Source organism: Sapajus apella, unplaced genomic scaffold (assembly GCF_009761245.1).
Source record: "Sapajus apella isolate SASKATOON/1434 unplaced genomic scaffold, GSC_monkey_1.0 scaffold59, whole genome shotgun sequence".
Classification (NCBI taxonomy): Eukaryota; Metazoa; Chordata; class Mammalia; order Primates; family Cebidae; genus Sapajus; species Sapajus apella.
The window spans coordinates 6,118,329-6,133,723 of NW_022436999.1; the positions used below are offsets into that span (position 1 = coordinate 6,118,329).

The following is a 15,395-nucleotide window of genomic DNA, read 5'->3' on the forward strand; positions in this document are numbered from 1 at the left end:
TTTTTTTTTTTTTTTTTTTTTTAATGAGACAAAGTCTCTCTCTATTGCCCAGGCTGGAGTGCAACTGCACAATCTTGTCTCACTGCAATCTCTGCCTCCCAGGTTCAAGAGATTCTCCTGCCTCAGGCTCCCAATTAGCTGGGATTACAAGTATGTGCCACCATTCCTAGCTAATATTTTTGTATTTTTAGTAAAGACGGGGTTTCACCATGTTGATCAGGCTCATATTGAACTCCAGACCTCAATGATCCACCCATCTCGGCCTCCCAAAATGCCAGGATTACAGGTGTGAGCCACCACACCCAGCCTGAAGTCCTTTTATTTACCTGTCACATTTTGAGATACATATACTCTTTCTTCTTAGCTACTCAAACAGTGCCTCTGCTTTGAAAGGAAGCTTAATGAATATTCAAAGTCTGTTAATAATACTTCAATAAATAAGAAAACCCATTTTTCCTAGAGTTTAACACAATAAGAACAAGAAATTAAATCTCCTGAAAGACAATTACATAGGCCAAATTTCAAGTAAAATATTTGACTAAAAAAAAATGAATTTCATGACCATTAATCTCTTTTAGATTACGAGAATCTTAGGAAAATATAAGCAGCAAAAAATTATTAAAGTTACCCAATGAGATTTAAAAATAGGAATAGATCTATTTTATATAAAATACTTACTCCTATTTTTAAATATTCAATTTTGGATGTTTTCCTATGTCTGTGGTTAATGAGACACAATAATCACTAACTGAATACAAATATTCAGCTATCAGGTACAGACACATACAGATATACAAACTGGAATCTTGCCTTTAGCCGATATGAGCTTAATAATAAATTATCTGATTCAAAAGAGTCATTATGAAATTAAGGTAGTCAGAGCAATCAAGTTGGCTCTCTGGGCTTTAGCTATTTCAATGTGATATAGTGACTGCCAAAAAAAAGTTATTCAGACAACAGTGCATCATAAAAATATAAAAATCTCCCCCTTACAGATGATTTTCCCCCTTTGGTATTCTCATCCATTTCAGGCAAGTTCAAAGTGCAAGGCAAAATAAATTAAGGCAAAAGGAAAATAAAATGAGAAAAATGTTGAGGGTGAGCATGTTATTGACCATGTAAGAAAACACGTGCAAAATATACCTCAGATACACTATAGGTAGATGAGCACGAGGGAAGCCGAGCCTGGTTTTGCAGTGGGGAAAAGAAAACACTGTTAAAGAGGAAAGGATAGCATAGTCAGGGTCACAGAGGGGTTAGATGGCTCCATCACCAACACATTTGCCAGATAATCAAACAGCTTTATAAGCAGACACTTGAGTTTGAAAACATCTCAAGACTCAAGCTATTTGAAGGAAAACTTCGTGACAAAAAAAAAAAAAAATACCTTGCTAAAAAAAAAAAATCCATGATGGAGATGACTCCTTCTGCTCAAAATCTGGTATGATCTTGCTGAGAGGGAGAAAGCAGAATGCTGGACAATTTTTTTTATGGTCCGGCATTGATCTTTGCTGGCTTAACACTAGAAAACTACATGTGAGGTTGTTTATAGGATAACTCTACCATCCATGCTCACAGTTATCATTAAAGAGGGTACCAAAGACTGTATTCTGATTCTGATTTCCTGTTCCAACTATCCAATTTTTGGTATTACTGAAACTGGAGAAAGATGACAGTAGAAAAATCAGAAATGCACTTATCAGATTTGTTCTTTAATTGTATTTCCAGTGCCAAGCACAGCAGAAGGTAGTAGGTGCTCAATAAATGCTTATTTAATGGCTAAGCATACAAATCCCTTTTCTTCTATTCTTAAAAAACTGAACTTATGAAATAGCATTCAGTAATTTTAAAGCTTACTATTACAAAGATTTGTGCAAAAAAGTATCATTGCCACTTACTGCTTTGAGGTATTTTCTAAAATATAACGGCAATAGCAACACTATAAAAATGTAAAACCTTAAATACACAACTCTTCTGCAGACTTAGCTTTTATCAGAATGATTCACATAATTTTTTGAATAGCTATTTTATCATTGATTTTTAAAAATAGCTATTTTGTACTTAAAACCATGTTTAATCTTTATGATGCTGAATTGATAATGTTTTTCCCTGTTCTTACTTCCTACGTTGTCATACTGCCATGTTCAATTCGGTGTACTCTTTTCTCATTGGGTTGTCTCACAATGCCATGTAAGATGAAATTGTTAAGTATGCATTCTCTAGTTACAAATACTGCAGGAAGTTCCAAAATAAAAAGGTAGGATGGGGAAATGAAGTACCGGAGAAGGTGACAATAGAAGAATCAAAAATGCACTTATTATCAGATTTGTTTTTTAACTGTATTTCTAGCATCAAGCACAGCAGAATGTATTAGGTACTCAATGTATATTTATTTAATAAATGAATATACAAACCCTTTTTCTTCTATCCTTAAAAAACTGAACTGATGAAATAATGCTCAGAATTTTTAAAGCTTACTACCACAAAGATTTGTGCTAAAAAGTATCATAGCCACTCATTACTCTGAGGTGCTTTTGAAAATATGGTAAATTCTATACATATTCAGAAATAACACATTTTCCAACCATACATACTTCTGAATTTCTTTAACAAAATGTTAGTTCTAAGAAAATCTTGCTGTGTATGTTTGCTCTGTGTCTATATCTATGCCCATAAAACTGAAATACATTATCTTTAAAAACAGTTTGAGAGTCTCAACATTCTTAAAATTTACTCAGTTCTCTATTTTCTACTGCTAGGAAAATTTACTTGAGATATTTTGTTAGTACTTTCTCTTTGAATTAAAGTCTATTCAGAGGAGGGCAATTCTATGGTGCATTTTAAACATCTCAGAAACATGTCACTTCCATTCTAAATGATGTATTAGGCCACTATAGGTTATTTTATTAGTATCATGAGATTTTTTTGTTCAAAGCACAGGATAAGACAGATTTTTCTTATTGTTATAACTGAAACCTTAGAACTGAATTAACTACATTAAGAGAATAATAATAAACTGAAAAGTAGTGAAATTAGTCAAAATTAGTCCAAAGACATAATCCTAAAATTGTCTCACTGTTACCTTCATAATTATTGTAGTCTGGTCACATTTATAAGATATCATCTACCAAGATACTCAGGATGTTACGTAATTATTATAAATGAAATAGTACACAAATATTATTAATATAAGTAAATGCCAAAATGACAAACAAGGAAGGCTCAAATAATGTTCTATGTAAAAGAACCAAGAGACACTCAAATTTGCCTATAGAAAGTAGAGTTTACAAACTGTTGGTGCAACTACGGACTAATAAATATTTACTCATCTAAGAACTGATGTTCCAGCTGTTCTTCCCCACTCAAAGTTAGCTGATTCAATGCAAATACCATTTAGATTTTTAAGGTATGATGTATTACTTGATCATTTCGGGGTATCTTTTCCAGTTGTATAAAGTTTCCCAAAGAAAGTATATGATTTTAGGTGAGGCCAAACAGGGAATTTAGCAAAAATCAAAAGTTGATCATGGTCTTCAGGGGAAATATCTTTGTTAAGATGTAATGAAGTAATAAACAGAAAAATGTAATGTGCGCAACGAAAATACTCTAAAAACATATTTTATATAACATTTAAGACAGCAATAATGAGATTTATCTTTGTACTGTGAATACCCAGAAAGGAGTGTCCAATAAAAGAGGGATTTATAATCTATATTCTTTCCACAATAGAGTTCTATATTTGAAGAGTTTGTGTGTATGTGTGCGTGTAGAGGGTGAAATCTATGTGAAGAGAGAGAGAGTAACTGAGAAGACAATAAAAAAGAAGAGAATAAAAATGTGAAGGTAGACAATCTGAGGAGATCAACCTTCCAAACATATACTTCCTCATAGAATAATCTGAAACCATCCTCAAAAAAATGAGCAGCCTTCTTTTCTCAAGTTCTAAAATAAAGATAATTTCAAATTCCATTATAACCATTCCTATGCCAACGCCATTTTGACACACTAGCCAGTTATAGCAGGACTAAGCAAACATTTTCTGTTTAAACAGTCAGAGAGTAAATATTTTAGGCTGTATGAGACATATAATCTGTGTTTCAACTATTCAACTCTGCTGTTGCATAAACGTAGCTGTAGGTTATGTGCAAATAAATAAGCATGGTTATAATTTAATAAAATGTTATTTTTAAACACTGAAATCTGAATATCATATAATTTTCATATGCCATAAAATGTTCTTCTTTTGATATTTTCCCACAATTTATAAATGCAAAATTCATTCTTAGCTTGTGGGCCTATAAAAGAACAGGATTTGCTGATCTCTGAGTTATCGCATTAACTCAATAAAAATAAATGTACAAAATCCCCAAAGACAATAGGTATCTATTTACCAAAAGTGTAAGAAAGTAGTTTAGAGCTAAGGATGGAATGAAAATACTCATCTTAAAATATTTATACAATCACAATCACCAAAATTCATTACTTATATTAGCGCTATTTTATACTACCCCATTCGGTATTCAGGAAATTAATTGTTAAACATTTAAAAATCATGGTTCGAAAGACGATTATTTTCTGATTTGATTCAAGTATTTTTCTTAACACTTATTAAAAATGTAGTCTTATTTTGGGTGATAACTCCTCCTTTGACTAACTTTTTTCACTTTAAATATCATCCTTTTGTGTTAGTATAGTAAGTACTTACAAATAATTGTCATATTCCTTCCATTTCATCACTTTCCATCTTAGCTTCACTTATATGCCAATAATCTGTCTCCATGAACCATACTCCCTTTTGTTTATCAAAGTCTTTTAAAAATATCACCATATTTAAAACCTATCTATACCTATGTGCGGCTGAATAGAAATGTAATATAATACATAAACTGAGTACTTAGATAAAAATACAAAATTGTGGCATATGAGTATTTTCATACCTTTCCTTTCTTTTCTTTTTTCTACCTATGTTTATTTCATGAGCATTTATCTGTGTTTTTCCTGAATATCTTAATATTCAGCCTCTCCTTGGCCCGACTGCTCCTCTACTAATTCAATTCTTTGTAAATTTACCTTGATTTATATTACGTAAAGAAAGGGCCAGGTGTGGTGGCTCATGCCTGTAATCCCACAAATTTGGGAGGCTGAGGCGAGTGGATCCCCTGAGGTCAGGAGTTTGAGACCAGCCTGGCCACCATGGAGAAATCCCGTCGCTGCTAAAAAATATAAAAATTAGCTGGACGCAGTGGCAGGTGCCTGTAATCCCAGCTACTTGGGAGGCTGAGGCAGGAGAATAGCTTGAACCTGGGAGATGGAGGCTGTAGTGAGCCGAAATTGCACCATTGCACTCCAGCCTGAAAGACAGAGCAAAGCTCCGCCTCAAAAAAAAAAAAAAAAAAAAGTTTGCATTATCTTATCATGTTTTTTCCTTCCTTCCTTCCTTCTTTCCTTCCTTCCTTCCTTCCTTCCTTCCTTCCTTCCTTCCTTCCTTCCTCCCTCCCTCCCTCCCACCCTTCCTATCTTTCTCTCTCTCTTTCTCTTTCTCTCTTTCTTTCTGACAGAGTCTTATTTTGTTACCCAGGCTGGAGTGCAGTAGAACAATGTCAGTTCACTGCAACCTCCACCTCCTGGGTTCAGATGATTCTTGTGCCTCAGCCTCCCAAGTAGCTGAGATGACAGGCATATGCCACCATGCCTGGCTAATTTTTTTTTTTTTTTTTTTGTATTTTTTAGTAGAGAGGAGGTTTTTTTCCTTGGCCTCAAGTAATCTGCCCAGAAATACGGAAGATACTACTTGCCTTTTAACATTTTTTTGCTATATCGGACAGTTAATAAGATCTTTAGACTGATTACCTAGTATTCAATATTTTTAGAAACAATGTAATCAGAACAAAGTGTTTCTCAGTGAGTTCTCCCAAAGTGCTGGGATCATAGGTGTGAGCCACTGCGCCCTGCCTTATCCTATGTTTTTCAATTCTCAACATTGTCTGCACTGGCCTTCAATCCTGTACATTACTTTTAATATTCTTTTTACTAGATTTATGCATTTGATTAAATGGAAAATTAATTTTTTCTCTATGTGGTTTTATTCTTCAGTCATTATTCTCAGCATATCACCAATCTAAAGATTTGTAGTAATTTTCGTAGTCATTAAGGTAGGAAAATTCTGCTTAGGTACAAGATGATGATTTTATTATTACTAAAATTACTAAAAACCCACTTAAAGTTCAAAATATTCTGCTTTGAACAATATAGAGAAAAAGACGCATTTTAAGTTAGAAATCAAGAATCTAATACGTTCTATTCTTTTTTTACTATGAGTCAATGTTTAATAAATAATACATTTTAAAATAAATAATATTATTCAAAACATTATATCTCAGAATATTCTCTTTTACATTGTTGACTAGATTACCCTTAATGAATTATGGTACAGGTTCTTCTGTTTCTAAAAAATAACATATTGTCTACATCATCCAATTCAATCATTAATGATTTAATTAAATCCTACCTCACACTTCTAAATGATGTCTCAATTTCTCTAGTAAATAAAATATTTAATTTTAAAATATTTTATTTTTTATTTAATATTAGCAAATTAAACTATTAGCAAATTAAATCTTCATCCTGCACTTCTGAATGATGTCTTACCTTCTCCATTAGTCAATTTAATTTTTTAATATTTAATTTTTATTTAACTATTAAATAAAATTATTAGACTTTACGGGCCAGATAATTTGTTTTAACTATTCAACTCTGCTGTTAAGTAAAAGTAACTGTAGGTTATGTACATAAGAGTCTAAGTTTGTTAACTCAGAACAAATGTGCCTAGTTGCCAGATTACCTATGATGATACTCTAACAGTGATTATTTTCCTTGAAAATTGAAATTGAATCATCAAGGCTATACCCCTCAGATCCAGCTCATAATTTGTAATCATGCTGACATAACTAACAGTGGTAGAAGACATGACCAATAGAAAAATCTCTAAATGAAGTCTCACGAAAAGATCCTCAGAAAATTATACAATTATATAAAAAACATAGTTCTGACTCAAATTGAAATATTCATCAGTATTTTAATGAAGTAAAAGACACTTCATATACTTGTTGATATAGTTTGGCTCTGTGTCTCCAAATTTTATCTCAAAATGTAATCTTCACATGTCAAGGGAGGAACCTGGTGGGAGGTGATAGGATCATGGTGGTGGTTTCTTCCCTGCTGTTCTTAATGATAGTGAGGGAGTTCTCACTAGATCTGACAGTTTTAAAAGTGGCAGTTTCCCCTGTGCTCTCTCCCTTTCTGCTGCCATGTACAATGTACCTTGCTTCCCCTTCACCTCTGCCATGATTGTAAGTTTCCTGAAGCCTCTCCAGCCATGTGGAACTGAGAGTCAATTGGCCCTTTTTCTTTATAAATTATGCAGTCTCAGGTAGTATCTTCATGGCAGTGTGAAAATGGACTAATACACTTGTTCTTGTTTGTGTACACCTACAATAAATTTTCATGAACCAAAACCATCACCGAATGCCAATTTACTTCATTTTATAAACTAAACCTGTCTAATACAGTCTACGCTTCTGAGAATAACTTTTTTTTTTAGCATGAATTTTTAATATTCAAGGCATTTTAAGGTATACTTGGGGGTAAGGAGAGAGAAACTGAAAATTTAGCTAAGCAATTGATTTGCATGTTTCCTTAGCTGAACTCTCTAGAGAGGTTACTACTTGCCTTTTGATAGTTTTTTTCCCTATATCAGACAGTTAACAGAATCCTTACCCTGATAAACCTCATGTTGAATATTTTTAGAAACAAGGTAATCAGAAAAAGTGTTTCTCAGTGAAATAAAACAAAAGATGAAGATGCTGAGATTAATCATACAGTAGTACAGATGTTGAAAAAAGAAATTAAAGAGTGGCATGAGATAACCTAATTTTTAAAGCATCAAATTTTTAATCTGATGTTAAGCTCTTAATAACTTATTACCATATAGACATCAGCAAGTCTCAATTCTTTGGTCTCAGTTTGATTGAAAAAAAAAATCACTTCTCATGATTGGGTAGGAAATAGCAATAGACTAAAATACATACGTATATTAAAATGTTTTTATGGGTTTCTGGAATAATTAGGAATGTTCAGACTGATTAAATTATAAAATCCATATCAATCATTTTTTTAAAAAAACAATGGAATAGATTCTGGGAAGTGATTATGGATGTTTTTCAAAATTCTGTAAGAATATGTGTAGAAAAGACAGACTAGCTCAAAGGAAGAAGCAGAGATAGGAGACACGTGTATTATTCCTTCTCTTTTTAGTTATTAGAATTTAATAACTTGTATTAATAAAAAACATTTGTATTTTAATAATCAGAAATTTAATTTAGAGATATACATGCCTATGTGTGTCATATAATTAAAAACAAGCTAATAAATCAGGTAATTAACATATCTCTAATTTTCATTCTAGATTTTATAATAAAACTATTAAAACTGTATGAATTAAATCAATGGTAATAATCTTGGGAAAAGTAAATCAGGAGCCAGGATTCACAGGAAATTTCTTAGAAACCCCAGGAATGAAATTTAGGATAAAGCCATAAATTAGTGTAGTAATTTAGTTTTTCTTCTGCTACACTTATATCATATACCAATTTAGAGATTTTTTTCCTTGAAAATCTTGATAGCCTGAACTATCTGTCACAAAGAATACTATCATGAGTTCTGACTATATGATGTATATACAGGATTGAGTGGATACAAGGTACTGTTCTCCTTCAATGGTTGTCTTGGGTACACTGGCCTTTAGTTCAGGTATGTTCTTATTTTTAAACAAACTTAGATACAATTATTCTAAAAGAGTCAGAGTTAAGTCTATTAACTCAGAATAAATGTGTCTCTTTGCCAGATCACCTATGATACTCTAACATTGATTATTTTCCTTGAACATTGAAATTGAGTCATCAAGGAAATACCCCTCATATCCAGCTCATAATTTATTATTCTGCTAACATAACTAACAAGGGGTAGAAGACATGACCAATAGAAAAATCTCCGAATGAAGTATCATGAAAAGATCCTCAGAAAATTACACAACTGTATAAGAAATAGTGATTTTGAAAAGAAAGATTTTATTTTGCACTGGGGTTAAAGTATTATTAAGTCAACAGCAATGTTAGTCAGTGTGGCTTTTGGGTCCTCCACCCTGCTAATTTAATCTTTATTTCATAAATGTGAGTATGAAGCTGCAGCTAGAAAAGAAAGAAAGAGGGGTAAAAGAGACAGAAAGGAAAAAGATGGAGATGAGAGGACAAATCAATCAGATTTGGAATTACCAGTCAGCAGATGTTTAGGGGGAAAAAAACCATCAAGTGAAATCGTATATTTACTCTGAGAGAGTATTCTTTCACATTGCCTTCTAGGTGATCTCTGAGCTCCTCCAGCTTTCGATGGAGCTACATGTAAACATCAGAAAATGAATTGAAAAAGCAACTTGTTCTCTTTTCGGTTTTCCTTTTTCCTTTTAAATACAAGATCACAGCATTATACATTTCTCACTGCCTTTGGCAAACATTTCAAAACTTCAAAGGTCTTTCTACAATGTAAGAATGCATGCTCAACAAACCCGTGATGAGGAAGTCAACATTTTATTTTGTTTAATTACAGCATCTCTTCTTCCCAAAGCATTAGAGAAAATATATACTATAACCATCCTTATAATCCCCTAGAGATTCACTTTGATATTTTCTATTTTGTAGAAATATGGCATAAAGATATTTAAAGATTATGAAATTTGACTTTCTTTCCCAAACACACTTTTTGATTTAAGACTGCATCCATATTAATATAAACTGATTGAACTATAAAATGTATCTGTTGTTCTTCAACATATATATGTATATATACTCATATTGTATATACACTTAAAATCAATAAACATACATTTATAAGTTGAAGTTCTATATATCCAGAAGCTGAACTTGGAGATAACTGCACGCACACGCACTCGCACATACAATCCGGTTTACAGTACATAGTGCTACAGTTATGGATGCCATGTTTATTTTTATTTCACCTTCAGTAATTTTCAGTCATGTCATTCTGTACCTTCTCACTTGAATTTGAGTGATAATCCATAGTTTAAACCATAATGGATTTATCTTCCTTTAAAGACAAAGGTAAAATGATACCTCACAGATAGACAGTGAGGAATGCTACTGATATATCATCAGGATACATAAACTCACATTTTTCTGACTGAGTAATCTTAAATTGCTTACGTTTTGAAATAGGCATATAATTAACATTTCCCATCCCCTCTGCTTATCCTTGGTGAAATAACATTTTAATAAAATAGCTACCCACTATAAAGCAGTGTTAAAGAACAGAGAGGATGGCTTTTCTGGAATAAAGGACACAAACATACAAACACACCTTCATCCATATGCACTCATGTGCATGTGTATAGACAAATAAATAAACAACAACAAAAAGGTAAAGCTAAGAAGGCAGAAGAGGCAAGGAGAGGAAAGAGTGCAGAAATTAGTATTTCATAAATTGTTAAATGGAAATAAATTGGAGGTATGCAAAATTTTGAAATGATTCAATATTAGGCCTCAAGGAAGTCATTAAATTTTACAACATCTCGGTGTACTGAATTATGTAGCATTTTGATTAATTTAACAGTTCTATTGTTGTAAGGGCAAATGGGATTGAGATATAAGAAAATGATTAATTTTGTGAGGTGATTTTTCTCCATATTTTTAGAATTCAGCAAATTTTCTAACTTGCATTTAAGGTGGCAGCATTAAAAGTGATCAGGTGGTGTTTCTTAAGAGTGATAACTAATTTACCTTTTCATTATGATTAAAGGTTTGAGTACTGAGTACCCAAGGCATATTGAATAAATAAATATTTAGCAACTAGCAAACAAGATGATCAAATTAGTAATCTTTCAACTGTATATTAGCAGATTATATATACAAATTGGCAAACAATTAGGTATGTATCTGGTTCTGTTGATTGTTGTATCAGTTTTTTGAAATTTAAAAAAATAAAACAGAGGAGATTAAGAGGGCATAACTACTATCAGCTGTATGTGAGCCCATTATACTACATGACATATAATTCCTTTCTAATTCTTAAGATTATGTGTATTGAATACATATTGTTAACTCATAATAACTTTTCTCTGAAATGAACTACAAATGGTAATGATACTAAAATAACATTCAAATTATTATTTTTTTAAAGTTAAAGGGGAGATAATATTCTGAAAATAAATGTTAGTTCTCTGTGTAACAGGAACTTAACACACAGTCAGTGACATCAATCAGAGGAACGGTTTATTCTAGAACCCCAAATTATAGGCACTTGTAATGAGGCAGTTGCCCTTTCTGTTGTTTGTGGTGCCATTCAAAGCTAATTATTTGGCAGCTTGCCTTCAGCTGGTTGCTCTATGTGTAGCTGAAACCAAAAAAAAAAATGACCCAACAGCCAATAAAAATATTAAAATTAAAAAAATGGGATGGTGAAAAATGGAAAAAGCCCCCTTCCTCCCACCACCCTCCAAAAAGGAAGAAGTGTAGGCTATAGACGAAATCTTGCCAAGAAATGTTAGAAACATATTTACTTTGAGGGATCCAACTCTACTAGCAACTCCTTTGCTTTCATCCGGCCGTCTAATTTGCTACAATGAGGGAAGATGGGTAAAAAAGACAGAATAAAGAAAAAGTGAACTTAAAAAATTTTCTATACATTAGTAAGTAATACATGCAAAAACATCAACTGACTGTGGTAGCTCTTAGGAGGCCAAGGAGTTAACTAACCCAGAGGCTGTATGACATGCTCTGCGAATAGGCTGGTCCCTAGAATTCAGTCTTTGTTATGGCACTGGCACTATCCCTGAGATGAGGAAATTGGCACTTACTTTTGGTTATCTCGGGGACTTCTGATGAAGCAGTATCTGGAGTAGTGTTACATTTGCATTTGGCTTACAAAAAACAAAGAATTACAAATATACCTACGTACTTTTCTCTCTTGGTGTTTTACTGTCTATCCACTGTAATGTCAGAAAACATATATGGTATGACTAGAAACATGAATGTTCTGTAGGTGGAAAGATCAGTCTTGACAAGCATCATTCTTGATAGGTGACAGAATGAAGCTCCTCTGCTTGCTGACCCAAGCACTGAGGGTGTTCAGCTGTCACTGAGATTCCCAATTAAACAATTGTGCTGCCCAACCAGAAAATTTTAATGCCAGACCAATGTTAGATATACTTACTACCTCAAAGCTTTCTGTTATTTTAGTTGAATTTTCCTCTTGGAAAATTTCCTATCTTGGGTAAGACAGGGGAAATGAAAAGTAAAACTGCTTTTTAAAATAAGTCATTTCATATTACTACGTAAGTAAGTAAGGGGAAGTTTCTAAACACAAAGTATTTTATTAGAGGAGGTACTTTTAAAGTAAAGCTCTAATAAGAAGTAATGTTTTGGATAAAGAGGGAGGCAGTCAAAAAACAAAACAAAACAAAAAGGGCAGGGTGAAGAGCAAAGGGGACAGGCAGCTTCAGGCCAAGTGGTTTTACACTATGGAGTCTGTACTTGCAGAATGAAGTCTCAATTCAGACCAGCAGAGGTAAGGTTAGCTGTAATGATGCCAAAAGTTCCCAGTTAAAGTCTTTAGGAAATAATAGAAACCTGAACATCCTACAACGTTTTATTTCCTGGAAGTAGGATATATATTGTCTTATCCCTTTTAAAAGAACTCTGATAGCATATGTGGATTGCTGAGGAATAATTAAATACTGAGATAATTGAATTTTCATTTTGAATAAAAGCATCTTGGTAGATAAGAGCTGCATCAAGTTTTGGCGCTACTTGATATAAACAGGTTTTACTAATTCTTCAGCATTAACTAAATGTTATGGACAAAAGATAATCACCAATTCTAACTCTTCTTATTAGAACAGAATTGTCAAATTTAGAAATAGTGGATACTAATTAGAACATCAGCACTTATAAGAGAGGGGCTCCCCATGAAGTGAATTCAGAGTGAGTTCATAAAATCTGCTCATCCTCTTGTGCTGTTTTTTTTGATTTCTGAGGTCTTTATATCAAAAGTTGCTTTCTATCTTAAATGCAGATTCACAGTATCTAGATTATAAAGGCAGAGTTGGTAGATTCCTATAAAAATATAGTCTGATGCCTCATGCTGCTTTCTGAAAATTTTCAGAAACTGTGAAGATGTTCTGAATTTACACAGTAACAAGTGAAAAGCATTTTCTATAGTGTCTTTTATTTCTAGAAGGCTTAACATTACGTTAAGCCCAGCAACATTAGGTATCTTTTTCAAGGTTACACTGGAAGTTGATGACAACTCTAGGAACAAAATCAAGAATCCCTAATTTCCAGTTTAAAGTAGCATTCCCTTAGCATGCCTGAAAATATATTGGCTGGAAAAAAACTGATGCTCATAAGAGAATGTATATGCATATGTAACTATGTATGTCTGTCTCTCTCCATCTGCGGAAGACATTTTACATTACAATATATATGTGGAAGACATTTTTCCTGTATGGTTTCAGTTCCAAATGCAAGTATAGAAACTTAAAGAATGAATTACAAGAAGAAAAAAAGACAGTTACCACTAAACTCTGAATGTAAAAAATAGATTCTAAGACTGATTTAAATAGAGACTTTGGGAGCAAATAGCTTATCTAAGCTTGACATCAAATTTCTATAAATAAGCCTGTCTTTGAAACCATCATAAGTGGAAAACCTTAGAAAGCCAAGGTGTTTGAAGTCAGAAATGACTAAAATTCAAGTTTCATGTGAGGTGTCTTTTTTTTTTTTTTTTTTGCGGCTTCTGAAACAATAATACCCAATATTGAAAAACTTCAAAATAATTTGAAAAAGATGTCTATATACACTAGAATTTAAGAAATAGAGAAAAGTGAAATCAGTAGATTTAAAATGTAATGTCCTGATTTATTTTAGTCCTCCCTTAATCATCAGTTATGGTGGGGTGGTATAGATAAAAGAGATTCACAGCTAATTCAAATGCTTCTTCTTCTTATTATTATTATCATTATTATTATTATTATTATTTGAGTCGGTGTCTGGCTCTGTTGCCCAGGCTGGAGTACAGTAGCACAATCTTGGCTCACCGCAACCTCTGCCTCCTGGGTTCAAGCGATTCTTCTGCCTCAGCCTCCCGAATAGCTGAGATTACAGGTGTGCTCCACTGAATCTGGCTAATTTTTGTATTTTTAGTAGAGACAGGGTTTCACCATGTTGGCCAGGCTGGTTTCGAACTCCTGACCTCAGGCGATCCACCCGCCTCTGCTTCCCAAACTGCTGAGATTACAGGCGGTAACCACCGCACCTGGCCAAATGCTTGATTATTATATTTTGGATAAGAATGTAAAAGAAATCACAAAAGATTAGCATTCAGATAAGATGAATGACTTTACTCTTCATGATCATAAGAGCCTCGCATCACTAGCTATTTTTGTTAACACTTTTCTGAAGCCAAAACACTATCAGTAGCCAAGAGAGGTTAAACTGTAAATGTTTATATTGCTTGTACTATCAGAGCAAAATAAAAGAAGTTTAAGAATTGAATGTAAATAATCGTGAGGATTATGGAGTAAATTGAGATTATTCATTTACTTACATATATTGATAATTAAAATTTAGTAGCAAAACAGAAAAGTCATCATTAATCATGAAGAAATATTTTGGCAACTATTTTATTGAGATTTTAAAAGATATTATACATGGGATCCAAAACACTTCAATCTTCTATTCAGTCTCTTGACTAAAATGTATTTAACAAAGTATTCCTTAGAAACAGTCTGAAAATGTGGCACTGTATTACCTCTTTTGCAACATTCTGGGAATCTTTCCTCCGGGATTAATTACTGGGGAAACTATGATTAATTACCAGGACTTGGCCTGTAGTAAAATGACTCTGACATTTGTATTTACCTTTTTCCAAGAATTTAGATTCTAATAATATCATGCAACAAAAGAAATTGCCTGGATTCTAAACTAATATGTGGTGTTAATTCCCTTTGATTAAGCTCGATTTTCTAAAACTGAGCTCACTGTAAAACTATTTCTACCATTTAAAAAGTAGAGAACTCTCTAGCCCCACCCTCACTTCTCTTGCTAAAAATAACTAATCGTAAATGTAGTATATTTATTAAACCAAACATATATTTCATAGTTTAAAAATCAACTTAATATTAACTTTTAAAATAAAATACAAAATTTCAAAGAAATTTTAGGCTTATGATAACAGCATTAAGGTAGACTCACATATCACCGGGTATATACATTTATATTTCTCTTTAGTTACAAGATGTTTGGTAAAAATTTTTTTAGAAAATGTAT

The 15,395-nt window shown here is 32.8% G+C and overlaps 1 protein-coding gene across 17 annotated transcripts in view; it reads right to left on the reverse strand.

The window, feature by feature from the left end:
- Nucleotides 1-15,395, reverse strand: part of GPHN (gephyrin) — a 636,323-nt gene that overhangs the window by 200,739 nt on the left and 420,189 nt on the right. For 10 of the 17 annotated variants that reach the window (XM_032246067.1, XM_032246063.1, XM_032246057.1 and 7 more), the window contains one exon: nt 11,627-11,683. The exons of 4 other annotated variants lie outside the window; for them this stretch is intronic. In XM_032246067.1, the coding sequence (XP_032101958.1) occupies nt 11,627-11,683 (57 nt within the window). Of the gene's footprint in view, nt 1-1,143; nt 1,186-11,626; nt 11,684-15,395 lie in introns of all 17 variants that reach the window. 3 more of the 17 variants (XM_032246065.1, XM_032246062.1, XM_032246056.1) reach the window with 1 other exon arrangement.